The following is an 18704-nucleotide window of genomic DNA, read 5'->3' as shown; positions in this document are numbered from 1 at the left end:
ACATTTGGGCTATTTTCATTTTTTTCGATTCTTGATCTTTTCCTATGATAGTTCTTCTGTGCTGCTGGATTTGAGCTTCTTTATGTTAGCTCTAGGTCCACCACAACAGGTTCCTGCCCTCCCCACACCACCAACCCCCCAGCAGGCCAGTATCCTCCACAGGAAGGAGTCCACGAGTATAAGAAAATAAGAAGAAAGCCCTCATTCAAACTTCTCAGCATGATTTTCTAAAAACATCCGGATCATACAAATCAAGCACATCTGAAGTCTCAGAAAGAAAGTGATACCAGCATTCATTACATATCCAGTCGGGCTTCCCTGGTGGCGCAGTGGTTGAGAGTCCGCCTGCCGATGCAGGGGATGTGGGTTCGTGCCCTGGTCCGGGAAGATCCCACATGCCGTGGAGCGGCTGGGCCCGTGAGCCATGGCCACTGAGCCTGCACGTCCAGAACCTGTGCTCCGAAATGGGAGAGGCCATGGCAGTGAGAGGCCCGTGTAACGCAAAAACTATATATATATATCTCCAATGGATATTTATTATGGCACTTTAGAATTAGGGGGATTAAGTCTGTAATGTATAGAGTTGTATTTGTGCTGTGTATACACCTTATCAGAGACTTGCTGTGTTTACTATATAAGCTCCACTTGTATAATCAGTCTGAACAGTGCATATCTGCCCAATTTATATATCTGGAGCACAATTTTAACAGCAGAAATCACTCGACAACCACAGAGGTAAAATTCTTGAAAAGTGTAAAGGTTGGCAAAGCAGAAGTCAAAGGTTCAAGAAATCAGAAACAATAGAGAGGACAAAACTATAAAGATAAACATTAAATAACAAATGAATAATATATGCAAATGCTCTGCAACAAAAGTTCTAGAGGGCGTCTATCTCCAAGTAAGCCAGACATGCCAAGAGGCCCTGCCCTGGTGCGATAACGTTCCCAGGGAAACGCTTTCACATGGTCAGGAAAGCAAACTCTCCAAATTTTTTCCTCTTTTTAAAGTTTTTGAAACAGGGTTTACTCGTTTGGAACTCAATGGCCTTCACACTGGCTTTGTCCCTTGTTTCATTTTCATAGGTCTTAGCAAAATGCTTTTGTCTCTCCCTAGTCGCTCCACAAATTATTACTGTCTCTAAGAGCATGTTTTTCTGGGCCAGATCTGATACAGTGGGCCTGAGGGGGGAGGTGTGAACAAATTACCCAACGGTCCATGTCTTTCATCTTTGGCGGGGGAGCAGTTACTGCTGCTATGTTCTTCCATTTTAGGGGGTTGATGTATATATCCCACAAGACTGCAAAATGGGAAAAGTAGGCATTCAAATATAAAACCACATTAATTTAAAACCGCGACTGGCAAAACGAGAGTTGCAAAGGATTACTCTATGTTTTAAAGGATGGTAGAGGTTTTTGTTATTCTAGTTTGCTTTCATGACATACTGTTGTTTTCCTCTGTGATTTATTTGATGCCACATCCCCAGTCTGGAACAGAACTCTCAATTATTATAACAGTTTCCATGGAAACATATGATCTATTCTCTCTCATTCCCTCACTGTTCCCCAAGACTCACTCTCCCACTTCTCTACCCACCCTCCAACCCCAATCCTTTCTGTAAGACCCTCCAGAACTTCCATTCCTCAATCAAAAACTCTCCAGTCTGTACTGCGGAGTGATCAAAAAGGTGAAGAAATATGTGTGTGGTCTGCTAACTTTTGAGGCAACAAGGACAAGAGGAAATATGCATATTTATATTTGTTAAATTAGCAGAGAGAAACTGGAAAGATGCAAATTAACAACACAGTTTGTATACGGAGGGCCGTAGCAGCAAGGGGGCACAGAAGGATGTGAACCTGAGTGGGGGCAAGACTTCTCAGTGTTTATCCTTTGAATATAATTTTCCTTATGAACCACGGGAAAACACTGCTTCTTAAAATATAATTTAATTTTTTAAAACTCCCCGACAGCCTCAGCTTATTAGAACCTCCTCTTCATTTAGGCTTCATTCTTCCTGGTCCTCATGGAAACCCCCCCATCTTTGAAATCTAAATGCCTCTAGTCTTCCTAGCATTTTAAATCTCTTGGCCTCACCCACTTGTTTCTCATCCCTAGGCCTCTAGACTCCTTCTTTCTCACCAAGGTTATAACCCTCTTTCTGCTTTGACTTCCTTCCAGCCTGGATGTCATTTTTCTTCATTTATTCAGTACACTTGTACTGAGAACCTGCTAGAACAGGCTCTGTTGGATCTGCAGTGGGCATCTCCCTCTTCCCAGAGTCCTTGACTCCCTTATTACCGTGATCTTCTAGGGCACTGATCCTGCTAATCACCATCCTTAGCTCAAATCCACCATCTACTTCTCCATCTCCACCCCCCAGGCTGCTCAGAGCTGCTGGCAAAAAGGGCAGAGTGGCACGGCCCTCTACCATCACTACTGCTTATTCTCTAGCCTTTTGGACCTCCAGCCTGCTCAGCAATCTTAATCCGTGTTCCTACTCTCTAGTCTCACTCCCTGCCAAGGCTCTTCAAACTTTGGGCCACCACCTCAGATTCCTTAGTCCATCACAGCAGATGGATGGACCTTGTGGCCCATAGAGAAAATTCACGCATTCAGTCTAGACCCTGAATAAATTCAATCCACAGGCACTGCAAGTACAGTGAACATGACAGAGCTCCTGGCTCTTGTAGAGATCAGATCTTAGAACAAGGAGACAAACCAACAAACAAGCAAGAGAAGTATCATCTGGTGATGGGTGCTAAGAGAGAGTTAAATATAATGGAGAATGAATGAGTGGCTCTTTGAGTGGTAGTTAGGGAAGACTTCTCAGAAGAGGTGATATCTGGGCTTCCCTGGTGGCACAGTGGTTGAGAGTCTGCCTGCCGATGCAGGGGACGCGGGTTCGTGCCCCGGTCTGGGAAGATCCCGCATGCCGCGGAGCGGCTGGGCCTGTGAGCCATGGCCGCTAGGCCTGCACGTCTGGAGCCTGTGCTCTGCAACGGGAGAGGCCGCAACGGTGAGAGGCCCACGTACAGAAAACAAATAAACAAACAAACAAACAAAAAAAAGAAGAGGTGATATCTAAGTAGAGATGAGAATTACAAGAAAGAGCCAGCTCTGCAAAGAATAAAAGGAACAGCATCACAAAAGCTCTAAGAGAGGGGCTTCCCTGGTGGCGCAGTGGTTGAGAGTCTGCCTGCCGATGCAGGGGACACGGGTTCGTGCCCTGGTCCAGGAGGATCCCGTGTGCCACAGAGCGGCTGGGCCCGTGAGCTGTGGCCGCTGGGCCTGAGCATCCGGAAAGGCCGCGCCGGTGAGAGGCCCATATACCGCAAAAAAAAAAAAAAAACAACTCTAAGAGAGGAAGGAGCTTTGTACGTCTCAGAGAACCTCATGAGGCCCAAGGTGATGGGGAGAAGGAAAGGAAAAGAAGGTATCAATCAGAGAACAATTTAAATTGATCAGAATTTAAAGAGTGATGTAAGCCAAGGACACAGTATAGAATTTATTCTACTTGTGAAGTCATTGGAGGGTTTTAAGCATGGGAGTGATTTAACCTAATGTAAGTTTTTACAAATAACTATGGCTGCTGCATAGAAGTGTATTAATTATAGGTCACAAGCGTGGAAGCAGGGAAACCAGTTAGGAACGTCTGCAGTGGTCCAGACGGTATTGTATGGCATAGATTAGGGCTGCATTAGTGAAGGTAGAGAGAACTCAGCAAATTCATGATATGCTTCGGAGGAGGACCTATCCAGACTAACTAATGGATTATGCAAGGCTGGGATAAGGGGAGGACAAAGAGGAGTCAAGGATAACTCCCAGATTTTTGACTTAAGCTACAGAGATGGGGAAGAAATTTGATATTTCTGCACACCGGAGTTCATGCTCTGAGACTGATATGAGATATACTGGTGGCACACACAGGGATTAAAAAACTCACAACACTAAACAAGTCAGGAATACTTATAACACAATCTCAGCTTCAGTGAAACAGCATCTCCTAGTACCTATAATCGCATCCAGAATCACTCTACAAGTCCTAGGGTCATCCTTCAGCTGTGCTGCTGTTCGAAAAGAACCATCTCCATTCTCAGCTGCAAAGGTAATCTTTTCCAAACCCAAATCTGATCATGTCACTTCTCTGCTTAAGACTTTCAGTGGCTCCCCCCTGCACTGTGAATAAAATCCAAACTTCTCATCACAGCTTCTAAGGCTTTGCATGATCAGGCCCCTCCCACCTCTGCAACCTCACATCCTGCAACCTCCCCCTGCTCATGGCATTTTGGCCCCAGCACCTTCTGATGGTGCCTAGGATGTGCCCAGCCCCTGCCTACCTCAGGGCCTTTGCACTTGCCGTTCTCTCCGCTGCGAACATTCCTTCCTAGCTCTTTGAATGTATGGCTGATTCAGTCTCACCCTTCAGGTCTCAGTTTCTACGTCACTTCCTCAATCTGAGTGAGTCCCTTCTTGATCTGTCTTGTGACACAGCACTCCTTTCATTTCCTTCACGGTATTCGTTACCAACTGTAGTGTACCTCTATTTACTTTTCGCTCTCTCCCTCACTGGAATGGAAGCCCCATACGAACAGCAAATGTGCCTGCCTTGTTAGCTGTTCCTTCTGGAGCAGGCGCCACCACCCAGCCGTACCGTACCTTGCCAAAGCTGCCTTTTCCAAGCACCATCAGGAAGTTGAAATCGGTCAGTTTCATCCGGTCCCTGTTCCCGTTGTTGTCCAATTTGGTTATGGTGTTAGTCGTCTTTTCTTCAGGAGCCTTGGTCCCCTGATTGATCTTGGCCCTCTGGAGGGAGAAGCACACAGAAAACATCATCAGAGTTCGAGGATGCCCTTGCACGTGTATGTATAGGCTGCAAGCTGTGGTTACCGCAGCTCATTGCCCCAGCTGGGTGAAAAGCACGGCCCAGCTTCCACCGTGCAAACCCAGAAGGTGGAGGCCAGCCTTGGCACCTCATCTCTCTTTCATCCCCCCGTGTCTCATCCACCGCCAGGAACAGTCACTGCTTCCTCCCCGCTGTCTCTAGAATTCCTTCTTCTTTCCATCTCCACCAATACCATCTGTCACCATCCCTCACCTGGATAACCCACCTTGGGTCCCTGCACACTGGGCTTGACATGTAGTCACCGTGATCTTCCACTTCCTCACGCTCAACCAAGTCACCGCCTGCTTAAAATGCTTTGGCAGTGACCCATCATTTTTAGGATAAAGACTTCGGTGCTGTCACTGGCCCAGATGGCCCAGTATGACCAGGCTCTACCTGCTTCTCCAACCTCTTCAACGTTTCCTCGGCCCCTTCTTCTCTGAAACACAGCTTCATCCTCCTTTCACATCTTTGAGCCCCAGGTCCCTCCCACTTCGGGGCCTTTGCACGTACTGTTGCTCCTGTGTGGGCGACTATTCTCTCCCCTTCGCCAACCTAGTTACCTCCTGCTCCACGTTCTCACCTCCTCGGGGAAGCCTTCCTTGATTCTCTCTGTCTGGGTGGGCTGTGCCTCACTTCCCATTTGCACTGCATGATAATTGTCTGTTCACTTGTTTTCCCCAACAGACTGGAAACCTGCCAGGGCAGGGACTATGTCTCATTCTCCGCAATTTCCCTGACAACTAGCGTACTTTCTAGTTAAATATTCTGTTGGGTAGATGGATGGATGAGGCCCACGTTTGTCCTTAGTGCAACGGGGTGATGACTCAGAATGGCAGCAAATGCTGTGAAAGCAGGGGAGAATAGGAGGCCAGAATATTTGCGATTGGAGTCTAAAGTGGGGGATGCCTTGTAGGACTGAGCCCTTAACCTATGGGGTCTGCACTAACTCCAGGCAGCTAGCGCCAAAACTGAACTAAATTGTAGAACACCTAGTTTGGTGCCCACAGAGAACTGGAGAACTTCTTGGTGTGGAAAACCCACTCACTTGGTGTCGGAAGTATTGTGAGAGTGTCAAGGTTTCCTCTATAGGGTATATGTAGTTTTTAGCATCCGGCTTCTTTTGCTCAACCTAATGGCCTTGAAATTCACTCACGTTGTTGCTTGAATCAGTGATTTGTTCTTTGTACTGCTGAGTAGCATTTCCTGTTTACATTTACTCATTCTTCTGTTATGGGCATTTGTGTTGTCTCCACTTTTTGGCTGCTAACAAGGCTGCCGTGAGCTTTCTTGGTCCAGTTATCTTGTAGTAAAGATATGTTGAGATTTAAGTGTCTCTGGGACGATCAAGTGTAACTAAATACCCAGTGAACAGTTGTATTATGTGGTTTTCGGGTTAAGAAATGACACAAGAACTGGAGGCAGGGATTTCCCTGGTGGCACAGTGGTTAAGAATCCGACTGCCAATGCAGGAGACACGGGTTTGAGCCCTGGTCCGGGAAGATCCCACATGCCGCAGAGCACCTAAGCCCGTGCACCACAACTACTGAGCCTGCGCTCTAGAGCCTGCAAGCCAAACTACTGAAGTCCGCACACCCTAGAGCCCGTGAGCCGCAACTATTGAACCCACGTGCTGCAACTACTGAAGCCCGCACACCTAGAGCCTATGCTCTGCAAGAAGAGAAGCAACCACAATGAGAAGTCCGCGCACTGCAACAAAGAGTAGCCCCCGCTCGTCGCAACTAGAGAAAGCCTGCACGCAACAACAAAGACCCAACGCAGCGCAAAAAAAAAAAAAAATCATAAAAATACCCCACCAAAAACTGGAGCCAGATTTGGGGGTTAAAGCCTAGAGGGGGTAGTTAAAATCAGATCATTAGGGAAATTGCAAACAAGAAAACAGCCTCAAACAGAAGTTGCATTGCTTTTTCAGGGCCATGTCCTCCCATCATCCCAAATGCTCACCCTCCAGCCCCCGGAGATTTTCCCAGGCTATCCCAATCTAAACATATCCCCCTTCCTCCCTCCCACCATCCCTGCTTTATTATGATGTCTCCCACCTTCTCTGAGTCCCAACTCAGGACCCACCCGATTCACACACTCCAATCTCCAGCCTGTGAAGATCCACATCCTGACTGTCCCTGGTCCCCGGTCTCCGTTCCAGCCCTGACGTTTGCTTCCATCCACCTGCAGGTCCCAGCACCCCCTGCCAGTGGAGCATGAGTGAGGTGCACACACTTCCCCATTTCTCCATCTGACTGCTTAGAGGAAAATTTTTTCCCTGTTCTTCAAGGAGCAGCAAGTGTCCAACAGCTTGATTCCTCAGTCCTTCAAGCAAACTTCTCTCCTCTGAATTCCCTGCTCCGACTCAATTTGCTTGTGTGACTCTTCTCACAGTTACATGCTATAGACCGAGAATGTTTGTGTCTCCTGAAAGTTCATATGTTGACATCCTAATCCTCAAACGTGATGGTATTAGGAGGTGGGGCCTGTGGAAGAGATTAGGTCATGAGGGTGGAGTCCTCATGGGTGGGATTAGTGCCCTTATAGAAGAGACCCCAGAAGAGTCCCTTTGCCCCTTCTGCCACGTGAGGACATAGTAAGAAGAGGGCCATGGGGACTTCCCTGGCGGTCCAGTGGTTAGGACTCCAAGCTTCCACTGCAGGGGGCGTCTACCCCTGGTCAGGGAACTAAGATCCCACATGCTCTGGGCGTGGCCAAAACAAAACAAAACAAAAAGAGGGCCATGAAGCAGGAAGCAGCCCCCCACCAGACAACGATTCTGCCGGCACCTTGATCTTAGACCTTCCAGCCTCCAGAACTGTGAGAAATAAATGTTGTTTAAGCCACCCAGTCTGTGGTATTTTTGTTATAAGAGTCTGAACTAAGACAATGTTATCTCAGCCTCTAGATGCTAGATCAGAAGTCTAATAGCCTTATCGGTCTGGTCTGCACTAATATTTAAATTCGTTGAGATCTGTTAAAAATCAGGAGATGTCCTACAAAAACCCGAATCCCGGCTTCTTCTAAAGAAGCAGATCTGGCAAAAGAGGGCCCCATCCATAAGGATGGGGCGGTTTAGACGGGACACGGGGTCTCCAGTTGACCGTCATCACACCCTGCTGTCTCACACTAAGCTTTTCCCCCTTCTTGTTACCTGCCCAGTTCTAAAAACATTTGGGACCAGAACCCTGTCCTGTGTTCCTCTGAACGTCCCATGTCTCCCAGCGGCCTCGTGCCTAGCAGGTCCTCCAGCAAAGAACAAACATTTTAAAATTGAGGCCCAAATGTAAATGATCCTCTACCTTGCTGCGTTGGATACGGCTTCAGAAACAGGAACACACTAATGGTTGCCTTTTCGTGTCTGTTAATTTAGAGCCCTAGGACTTGATGCTCAAAGATAAAGCAAAGAGACCCGCTTCTGAGAAAAGAGCCCTGCCTGTCTCCAGACTGCGCTACAGGAGAGTGAAGGTGTCCCGGCTGCCTGGCTCCAGGGCCCCATCTCAGATGAGGGATGCCTTTCTTGGCTTAAACTAACCTCCACCCCCACAAGGAGCTCCAATGGCACTCCCGTACCCAGCAGCGGCGGTAGACACCTCTGTAGGCTAGCGGTCCATGGAGACGCTCCCCACTATCTCACTCACTCTTCACGTAACCATAGGAGGTCAGAAGTACCATGATACATACTGGTGGGGAATCCAAAGCTCAGAGAAACAAAGTAACCTGCCTTCAGCACCCAGCAAGGAAGGGACAGAACTGGGATTCCGATCCAGGCGGGCTGGCTCTCGAACCACCTGAACAGAATAGGCTACGCTGCACACATGTGGCTCCAGGTATCCAGCCAAGACCCCTCAGCCCTCTCCTCTCTATACCTGGAGCTGCTTGCTGCTTACATCTGTGACTCTGCCTGCAGGCTCTTCTCCTGGTTGCAGGAGCAAGCACAGCCCACAAGCAGGCCAAGTTGAAAGTGCTGGCAAGTTAATAGCCCTGGAAGCAGCCTTCAGCCAGTGATGGAAGGGGAACTCGTGGATAATACTTCAGCTGCCTGCCCCTTGACTGGAAACCCTGCGGCCCGGTTAACCCCTGGCAGGATTAAACCCCAGCTGCCCACAGTGGTAACTTGCTGATTTTCCTCATCTGTAAAAGATAAAGGGGGATGATAAAGGTACCGACCAGTCATGGTGGTTGTAAGGACTGAATTAAATGACTTAATATTTCTCAAGCGCTTAAAACAATAAATGGCACATAGTAAGCATTTTATTAAATTAAAAAATTCTAAGCCTGTCAGAAGACCCATTCTGAACCGTGCAAAATGGAGTCTTCCCTTCCCTGGCCCATCGGCAAGGCCACAGCCGGACAAAAGTCCCCAGACAGAGCCTCCTCCAATGTTCTGAAGCATACCACGTGTGGTAACTTCACCAAGCTCACCCTACCGTGAAATTCTATTACCCCAAGTTCTGCAGCTCCATTTTACTGTCACTCAGAATTTCTCCAGATAAGAGGCTTGAAAGTAATTTCTGAGTCATTCTGGGTGCTAATTGGTTATTGCACAGAGATTACATTTCTCACGTCCAAGGTCAACTGAAATTCCTCTATGTGTCTGAGAACAATTTTCGGTCTCTTGGAAACATTTTGTTAATCAACAAACTATGGTGTGGAGCAATTACCACTCAGGCATAAACAAGCGTTTGCAGGCTCTTGCGGGAAATAAAGGACACATTTTGTTGCACGCAGATAAAACAGTCCTTTCCTTCAAGCCAATAACTGGCCCAGACAAATGCTCTGTTCATGTAGGAAATGTTTTCCTGGGTGTTCTGAAATGTCACCCTGGCTGCCCTAAGACAGAAGAAATCATTTTGCAAAACTGAGACTTCATTTTATACAAGAAAACACTGGTTTTGTTTTTTTCACCCACAAGAGGACATTTTTAACTCGGCAGCAAATGGACTCCACTCCATCAGAAAGTTGAAGGAAGGAGAAGAAAAGGGTTCTCTGGAAGGCCTGCCCTCCTGTCCTAAAACATTATCACTGTCCAGTTCTTGACTATCCTGGGAGGGAAAGTCCTTTCATCAACTCATTTGGACTTGAGCAAGCTGCTCTATAAGGATGAACCTCAGTGATCAAGTTCACTGGAGAATGACTGTTAAGTCCAAGGCCAACATGTTTATTCCACTTGTTTCCATGAAGGGAAGTCCCACTGGGTCAGAACCGTCACCAGGTTTTATGGAGGGCACAGGCTCAAGAGAAGGGTCAGTACACAAGTATGAGTCCTATCAAGTTGAGGGGACACTAAGATGATTCTTGGAATAAATGCCAAAACCCTTGCTAAAGTCAGCAAAGTCCTACTCTGACCCCACCCACCTCCCAGCCACACTGTGAACTCACCCTTTGCTCTCTCTTCTCTACCCACACTGGCCTTCTTTCATTGTCACAGAGTTGCTATATAACTCCCTACCACAGGACCTTTGCACCTGTTCGCCTCTCTGAATGGAATGCTCTTTTCCCCTCTTTACTTGGTTAACTTCCCTATTGTTTCCTCAATGACTCCTTCCCTGTCCTCTCAGACAAGGTTACATTTCCCTCTTGTATCTTCTCAAAGCACCATGGACCTCTCTTTCACAGAACTTTACCTGGTCATATTTTGTTTCTATTTGCTTGTGTGATTACTTGATGAATAACAATGACAGTAACCTATTTCATTTTAGCTATTTTATACATTTTTCAGAGTTAGTAGGCCATCATTGCTTATCTAGAATTGATGATTTCCCATCAGACTCAGTATATTAAGTTTCTGTGAACAAAATAATGTGTTTTCCCTTATGAAACTACTTTAAAATCACTCAATACACATATAATGAAGGGACTCAAACCCATTTTCCCCAAAACGTTTTCTTTGTAAAACTGGGATGTGTCCTACATACCTGCTAGTCTCATATATGGAGTTTATTTGGCTCCACAGAAGGGAAGGGGCTTATCTGGGGTAGAAGCAGACCAGTACTATGGCCCAAGGTCAGAGCCAAGGGCTCCTAATCTTCGAAAGATGCATCCATGGGTATTTCACGGAGTCACCAGCACTATCAATTCCATTTGTTAGTACAGCACCATCCTGCCGACAGATCCAAATCCATATTCTATCCCTCAGCAAGCCTACTTGACTGAGCTTCCAAAATATCTCTACCGCAAAGGCACAGGGTCAGGCAAGGCCTCGGTAGAAACCACACCGTAAACAAGAAAAACAGTACAGAGGCAGACTCAACCGGTTCCCACTGATGCCGAAAGAAAGACGTCTCACCTCAAATTTCTGCCGCAGTTCCTCATTGCCCTCACTGCCTTCCGGCGGCACAGGTACGTTGAAGTACTCGCCCTCCTCCTGGCTCAGTAACTTAAACCTAAAGGGAGCAAAGGAAAGACAAATTCCAGGACTCTCCTTAATATCATTTTGTTGATTAGGATAAGGGAGGGAAGTCTATAGAACGCTCTGCTTTAAAAACATGTGTTGGGCTTCCCTGGTGGCGCAGTGGTTGAGAGTCCGCCTGCGGATGCAGGGGACACGGGTTCGTGCCCCGGTCCGGGAAGATCCCACGTGCCGCGGAGCGGCTGGGCCCGTGGGCCGCGGCCGCTGAGCCTGCGCGTCCGGAGCCTGTGCTCTGCAAAGGGAGAGGCCACAACAGTGAGAAGCCAGCGTACCACCAAAAAAAAAAAAAAATTAATTAAAAAAATAATAATAATAAAATAAAAACATGTGTTGAGGGTTTTTTGTTTTGCTGTGTGTGTGTGTGTGTGTGTGTAGCCAGGGACACTATATATTTTTATAAACATCAGAAACACATCAGAAAAAAACGGGTTTATAGGATGCGAAGTTCTCTGTCTCTCTAAACACACACAGACACACACAATTTTCTTGATTATATCATTCAATATTTCTACCTACTTTTTTGGTCCATTATGTGCTTTCTGATTCTGAAAGCATGTTGAGGATCTCCCACTGTCAACGTATTCCTATCACGCTGTCCCAGTATTTCTATCCCCTTTCACTGTACCATGCTGCCACCTGGCCGTCCCAGCACTTGGATGACTCTGCACTTGTCTCATTGATGCCGTTTTTCTAGGCAGAAACCTTCCCAAAGAGTTCGGTAGTCAAGCTCCTGAGAAAGTACCCAGGCCCTGGAGTCAAACTATGCCTGGGTCCAAATCTCACCTCTTCCCTTGCCTCTTTGGATAACTGAATAAGCTAGGTAGGCCCTCTGAGCCTCGATTCTTCTCATCAATAAATAGGAATAAAAGTCTTTTTCATAGGATGACTGTGAAGCCGAGACATGATGATGCATGTAAAGTGATAAGCCTGGTGCCTGGCATTTAGCAAGTGTTCAATAAAAGGCACCACCATCATTGTTACTGATATTAATATTACTATAATAAACAAGATGGTTTCAGTTTGCTTCTAGACCACAAAGATGTTTCCATCTAGTCAGACTGAGATGAGTGGGAGGAAGGAAAAGGGACATTCCAAAGGCACTGGAGTCAGCAGGGGGGGAAAAGAACCCCAAACTCCTCACTCCCAGAGACTTTCTAACCAGAATTTACAATTTTCATCACAATTTTTTTCTCCATTCACAAATCTTCCTAGGCAGCTTCTAAAAATAGAGAGAGAGCAGAGATGACAGTTTGAGCCTGGACACCTCCACATTTAATATTCAGTGCTCATCTTCCAAACTGCCAAAGAAATTACCAAAATAAATACAAAAATAAGAGAACATCTGTATCTTTGCTGGAAATCAAGAAGGGTGCTATACACACAGCAGGGACTTTCAGGAAGTTCTGCAAATTAAAGTATTAGTAAGAGAGCATGGAGCAGTATTTGGCAAAATTCCTCCACCTTTGTGGATTTTGCTAAATCTGGATGTTATTTTTGACAATGCTTTTCATTAAATCAGCTTTTCAAATAATAAATTCACTTTGAAAAGTCACTTTATATCTCTTCCTTGTAAAGAAAGCCAACAACACTTGTCACAAGCAGAAAGTATGTATCTGTAAAAAATGAAGCATACGCAAATCAAAGTTACTCAAAGCCAAGTAGATGGTGTTGCTTACCAAAGGCTCTGAGACTAATACCTGCCCCTTTTATTAAGATGGGAGATCGGCAAGCAGCAAGGGTTAACGAGTATTAAGGATACACCAGCGCCCTCTGAGACTTTCTCTGCAGTAAACTCAAGAACTGAAGCAACACCAACAAAAGAATAGTTTTGGGACTTCCCTGGCGGTCCGGTGGTTAAGACTCCACGTTCCCAATGCAGGAGACACGGGTTCGATCCCTCGGGGAACTAAGATCCCGCATGCTGCATGGCGCGGCCAATAAATAAATAAATAAATAAACTAAATTTAAAAAAAAAAAAAAAAAGAATAGCTTTGTCAGGGTACAATTCAATATGGCTGATGCCCCAAGCATGTACTATCTAAGCCATTTAGGGCCCCATACTTTGGAAAATACACATCAAAGGGGATTGACCAGCTGTGATCAGCCAGTGGGAACCTCAACAGGACCCCACTAACAACGCTGGAACAGACCAGCAGGGACTGGATGAGGGTCAAAAATTCCGATCCATATTCAGCAAGTACAGGACACGTCAACACCTGGGGCACTGGTTAGAGCACGGCACCACCACCTCACGTCTGCTGTGGCCAGTACGCTGTCACTGTGGCCTCCCAATACGGACAACTGTGCCCGTTAGAAAAGAAGAGCAGGAACCCCTTCCGACTTTGAAGCGCACAAAACCAACAGGGGGAAGATGCCCCTCCACGGGGCAGGAGGGCTGCCTGCTGTGCAGCTGACTCCAGCCGTAGCCCTCTCCCAAATATCTACAGGACCAGGACCCTCAACCCAACAAAGAAGAACTCCAAAAATACAAAAGGCTCCTTTCTCCCTTCATCTGGATGTGAAAGATTAGAGCAGGAACACTCAACATTTCTGTGTTCACCCTTCTATAAGGAGGGCATGTGGAAAACTCATTAAAATAAAGAGAAACGATGAGGAATCGGATTCCCATGAAATAGAACTGGTGCCAAAAGAGAGAAAATTCCAGAAAATACCTAACTCATATTTTCAATGAGATCCAAGAGGTTGATGCATCTATGAAGCGGCAACAGTCTGAGCTTAGGAAAGACTACTTTCAGAAGAAAAATATAATTAGTAAATTTTCAAATCCATAGGAGACAGTGAACACTAGGATGGCTAATTCAGAAAACAACTAGGGAATCAGTGGACAAACTAGAGAACTTTTTCTGGCAGTTGGCTTGATATTTATTATATTAATTAGAGTTGAATGGAATGCTTTATAGACCACTAAGAAAAAAGTGCATATTACCAAAATTAACCTACAACATCAAAGAGGGGAATATTGCAATATATATTTCATTAAAGATATAGTATTATCCTTCTTACATAAAAAGTTATTCTAAATTAATAAGAAAATGATAGGCAAAACACCGGAAATAGTCACTTATAAATACAAAAAAAAAGGCAATATACAAATGAAAACATTCAACATGATTAATAGCAAATGTATGTATAATAATAATAAATATTTATATTATAAAATAAGGAAAGTATATATAAAAACATGTATCATATTATGTAAATATGTATAATTAGTAACAAAATACATATAGCCTTTGCATCATCTTTGAAATTTGTAATACCAGATGTTGACAGGTGTGGGTGAAATGAAAAGCCTCACACAGCATTGGTGAGAATGTAAATTGACTGAAAAAAATTACAGAACATTATGGCAAATACTTGAATAATGCATATGGTCTCAAAGCCATTGATTCCAGGTTTAGGAATTTATTAGGAAATAATTAAAGCCATGCACAAAGGTTTCACTATAAGTATGTTTACTGTAGAATTATTTATATAGGTAAGCATTGCATATCTTATAATTAGAATATGATTATATAAATTGAGGCTGATCTATAAGAATGGACTATATGAAGCTACTAAAAATGATGTTGCCTAAGATTACTGAATGATAGGGAAAAGCGTTCATAATGCATTGTTAGGTGAAAAATGCACACTGACAAACAGTATGGACAGTAAGTTTTCATTTTTGTTTCATACACACACACAGAAAAAAACTCTAAAAATGGTCAATAGTGATTATCTCTGGGCAATGGGATTCCGATAATATTCTGTTTGCTTATTTATATTTTTCCAATAATTATTCAAGTAATAATAATGACTAACACTTACTGAGTGCTTACTATTTACCAGACACTGGGCACTTCACTTATATTAACTAATTTAATGTCACAACAATCCTATGACTTAATTACCACTATTATCTCCAAATGAGGAAAGAAGGCACAGAAAGGCAAAGTAACTTGCCCAGGGGTACACAGCTAGGAAGTGGTAGGACAGAAATTCTAACCCACGAAGTCTGATTCCAAAGCTTTAGTTATTTTGTGTGTGTGATAAGACCAAAACATGACTATTAGTAATAACAAAAGAAAGCTTAAAGAAATATGACTTTAAGGTAACAATGATTTAGGATAATCTGTTCAGCTGCAAAAACATAGAAAAGAATGAAATAGCAAAGGAAAAAAATAAAACCTTTAGAAACAGAAACACCATGATAAAAATGGAGAAATTAAGACCAAACATGTTAAAACACTTCCCTGTGGAAAAGAGGAAAGCACTTTCAGAATGACGTTTTCTTTTCTTTTTTTTAAATCCAACAACATGTCACTTTTTACACGAAGCCAGAGGACTTGGAAAGACTGAACATGGAAGAATGGACAAGGATCGACTAGGCAAGAGGTCCCTACAATTCTGCAACCAAAGTGGACAGGTTAATTCTCTCTGTGTGGGACAGTTTCTCCCTAAATCTTCACATGGTCCATTCTCTCACCCCCATCAGGTCTTGACTGTATGTCACCTCTTCAGAGTCCCTTCCTGAGCATGCTATTAAACCAAAATGTCACCGTCCCCTGGCAGTCCCTACCCCTGTTTCTTGCTTATTTTTCTCTATAGCATTCATCAGCATCAAACACTATTTTCTACTATTTTGTATCTCTAGTGACTAGAACAGAGTGGACACTCAATATCTATTTGAATAAAAGCCTACAATAAATGTGGAGGAGAGACAAGGAAGTTGTAAGGAGGACGATGGAAAGGATGGGAGGGCCCAGTGATCCATTCTCTTTCTTGCTAAACCAGTTTGATTTTGATTGTCTTTCACTTGTAACTGAAAAAGCCCTGAGCAAGGACCATTCAGAAATAAGACAATTTCTCTTAAAGAGGTAGGAGCACCCCTAATTACTACTTCTCCCAAAGTTCTAGTGCCAAGGTGGGCTATCTCTTCTGACTCCTTTACACACATAACTGGGAAAGAAACAGTTGCCAAAGAGGACTTATGCAGCCTCTTTGATGGGAATATTGGGGAAGGATTTTTTGCCATTAGAACGGAATAAAGCAAAAATGTCAGAACAAAGGAGATTTTGCAGCTGACCATGACCTTCCAACACTTTTGCAACCAGGCTTGGTAAGCAATCCCAGTGAAGAAGCATCTTCTTAAGGAGTCAAAATCTGACAGTGGATTACACATAATCTTTTGGGTAAAGTGTGAGAGCCCTTTTAGTGCCCATGGGTCCTGTCAAGCCATATAATTGTGTAAAATGGGGCAGATGTAAAACAATAGGGACTGGTGAGGACTGTGGCAAATAGAAAATCCACATCGTGTCTAAAGGGGGTATTAATTATTCAATTGTCCTCATTTTTACGCTCTAGGTACAGATTTTTATGGGAAACGTCCTGATTTTGAAAATATTGGCAACTAATTCTTTTTTCTTTTCTTTGTTTTCTTTCTTTTTTTTGCATGAGGACTAAATAAAACTATCTATGAGGCAGAGCCAATCTACCAGCTTTCACTTTGTGATTTTGCTTTAGTCTTTCACATTTAGGAGAGAAAGGGAAACATACTTGCTCCCACATTTTGATGGAGCAAGCTGTACTGTTGCTTTCAAAGTGAAATTTCCCTTACCAGCCATCAACACCAGCTTTCTGCAGTTCAGAAATCCCAAATGACAAAGATCCCATGAAGTCATTCCTGCTGGTCAGATCCCAATCCCAAATCTCTACAGACAGTCTTCTGTCTTTGTCCGACTCTTTCAGCTGGCTGCAAGGAGAAAAAAAGAGAAGTCGGTGGAGGTTAAGGTGATTTCTCAAGCAGATGAAATGTACAAGAGGACAAAGCCTGAAGGTAGGAATTTTTAAGGATTACAAGCTGTTGTTAGAAACATATTCAGTTTCCATCCCAGGCAAGCTCCCCAGGGAGGTAGAGCTTTTCCTGTTTTACAGCCTGTGGTTTAAACAGGTGGAGGACCTAGGCCAGCTCTGACAGGGACAGTTCTAACCACTTCTGCTGCCTTATGTCCTAATAGGATCCATGACGTTCAGGAAATCCTACTGACACAGTCACTATAAGAACTATAGATGTCAATCACATAATTGTGTGAGTGTTTGCACACATGCGGGTTGAGGATGAGGCTGAGGAAATGTATGAAGGAAAGAGTCTTGATGGTGCCAGTCTAGGGGAAATTGTTCTAGGGCATGTCCTTGACTGAGGCTGAATAGGCCCCCAGTTTTGCCCTGAGAGGGGAAAGAAGGAACGAGGCGCCACAAGGGATCGTGCTTTTGGCCCACGGCCCTTGAAGTCAGACTGTCTGTCGCTGAATCCTGCTCCACCCTGCACTTGTTGTGGGACATTGGCCTGTGCTTTCATCTCTTTAAGCCCCCTTGGTAAAATGGGGATGAAATGACCAACGAAGCTAGATCACTTAATACAGTGCTCGTTATACATAGTGTATGCTCAATAAGTATCAGCTGATATATGTCATATTTGTTGGCCCAGATGCATCAAGAAGTGAACCCACATTCTCGCAGCACTAGCCAGGTAAAATCCTCCATGGCAGCTGGCAGAGAGCTCCCGGCAAGCTACAGGCCTAGCATTATCCACACACCCAGCCCTAGAGAGGTCATACCCCACACCCTATGGGTTACGTCCCCATGTTTGCCAAGACCCAGAGCTTCTCCCACAATTTGCCTTCACCTAGCAACACATCACACTATTTTCCATCCCACCTACTCTCCCACACCAGAGACATTCTCAGCACTGTATAAAAAAAAATTCCAATTTTTACTTGGCTTGCAATGCAAAAATGCAGATGGAGGGAGGAAGGAAAGGAAGGAAGGAAGGAGGGAGGCAGGGAAGGAGCGAAGGAAAGAGAAGCTGGGAGAGGACCTCCCCAACCTCAGGTGGTCCACAACCCAACCTGCACCACCCAGGCTGGGCTGCAATGGTTTTTTGTTTGTTTGTTTTCTGGTATGCGGGCCTCTCACTGCCGTGGCCTCTCCCGCTGCGGAGCACAGGCTCCGGACGCGCAGGCCCAGCGGCCATGGCTCACGGGCCCAGCCGCTCCGCGGCATGTGGGATCCTCCCGGACCGGGGCACGAACCCGTGTGCCCTGCATCGGCAGGCGGACTCCCAACCACTGCGCCACCAGGGGAGCCCTGCAGTGGCTTTAACTTACAATCTAAATGTCTCGTTCCACTCAGGGTTGAGGGAGCACTTGATGGTTTTGGTCTTCTGCTTGCTCTCACTCTTGGGATCAGGAATCAGTTTCAGTTTCACGTAAGGATCTGACAAGCCATTAGGGTCCATAGGTACAAGGTTTTTAGCATCTCTTACTAAAAACAGAAAAAGCAGTTTTAGCATTAACAGCCCCAGAATATTTAAGCACCAGCTACTCATGGTTGTAGAACCTGTGAAAA

General features: G+C 45.0%; 1 protein-coding gene across 4 annotated transcripts in view; it reads right to left on the bottom strand.

The window, feature by feature from the left end:
* Positions 1-18704, bottom strand: part of PRKCB (protein kinase C beta) — a 310378-nt gene that overhangs the window by 76450 nt on the left and 215224 nt on the right. For all 4 annotated transcript variants that reach the window (XM_067013684.1, XM_067013683.1, XM_067013686.1 and 1 more), the window contains 4 exons: positions 18464-18620; positions 16915-17049; positions 11172-11268; positions 4654-4800 (listed from right to left, as the gene is read on the bottom strand). In XM_067013684.1, coding sequence (XP_066869785.1) covers positions 4654-4800; positions 11172-11268; positions 16915-17049; positions 18464-18620 — 536 coding nt within the window. The remainder of the gene's footprint in view (positions 1-4653; positions 4801-11171; positions 11269-16914; positions 17050-18463; positions 18621-18704) is intronic.

Source organism: Kogia breviceps, chromosome 14 (genome assembly GCF_026419965.1).
Source record: "Kogia breviceps isolate mKogBre1 chromosome 14, mKogBre1 haplotype 1, whole genome shotgun sequence".
NCBI lineage: Eukaryota > Metazoa > Chordata > Mammalia > Artiodactyla > Physeteridae > Kogia > Kogia breviceps.
Note: the sequence above shows the minus strand (reverse complement) of the source record. Positions and strands in the feature narration are given on the sequence as shown.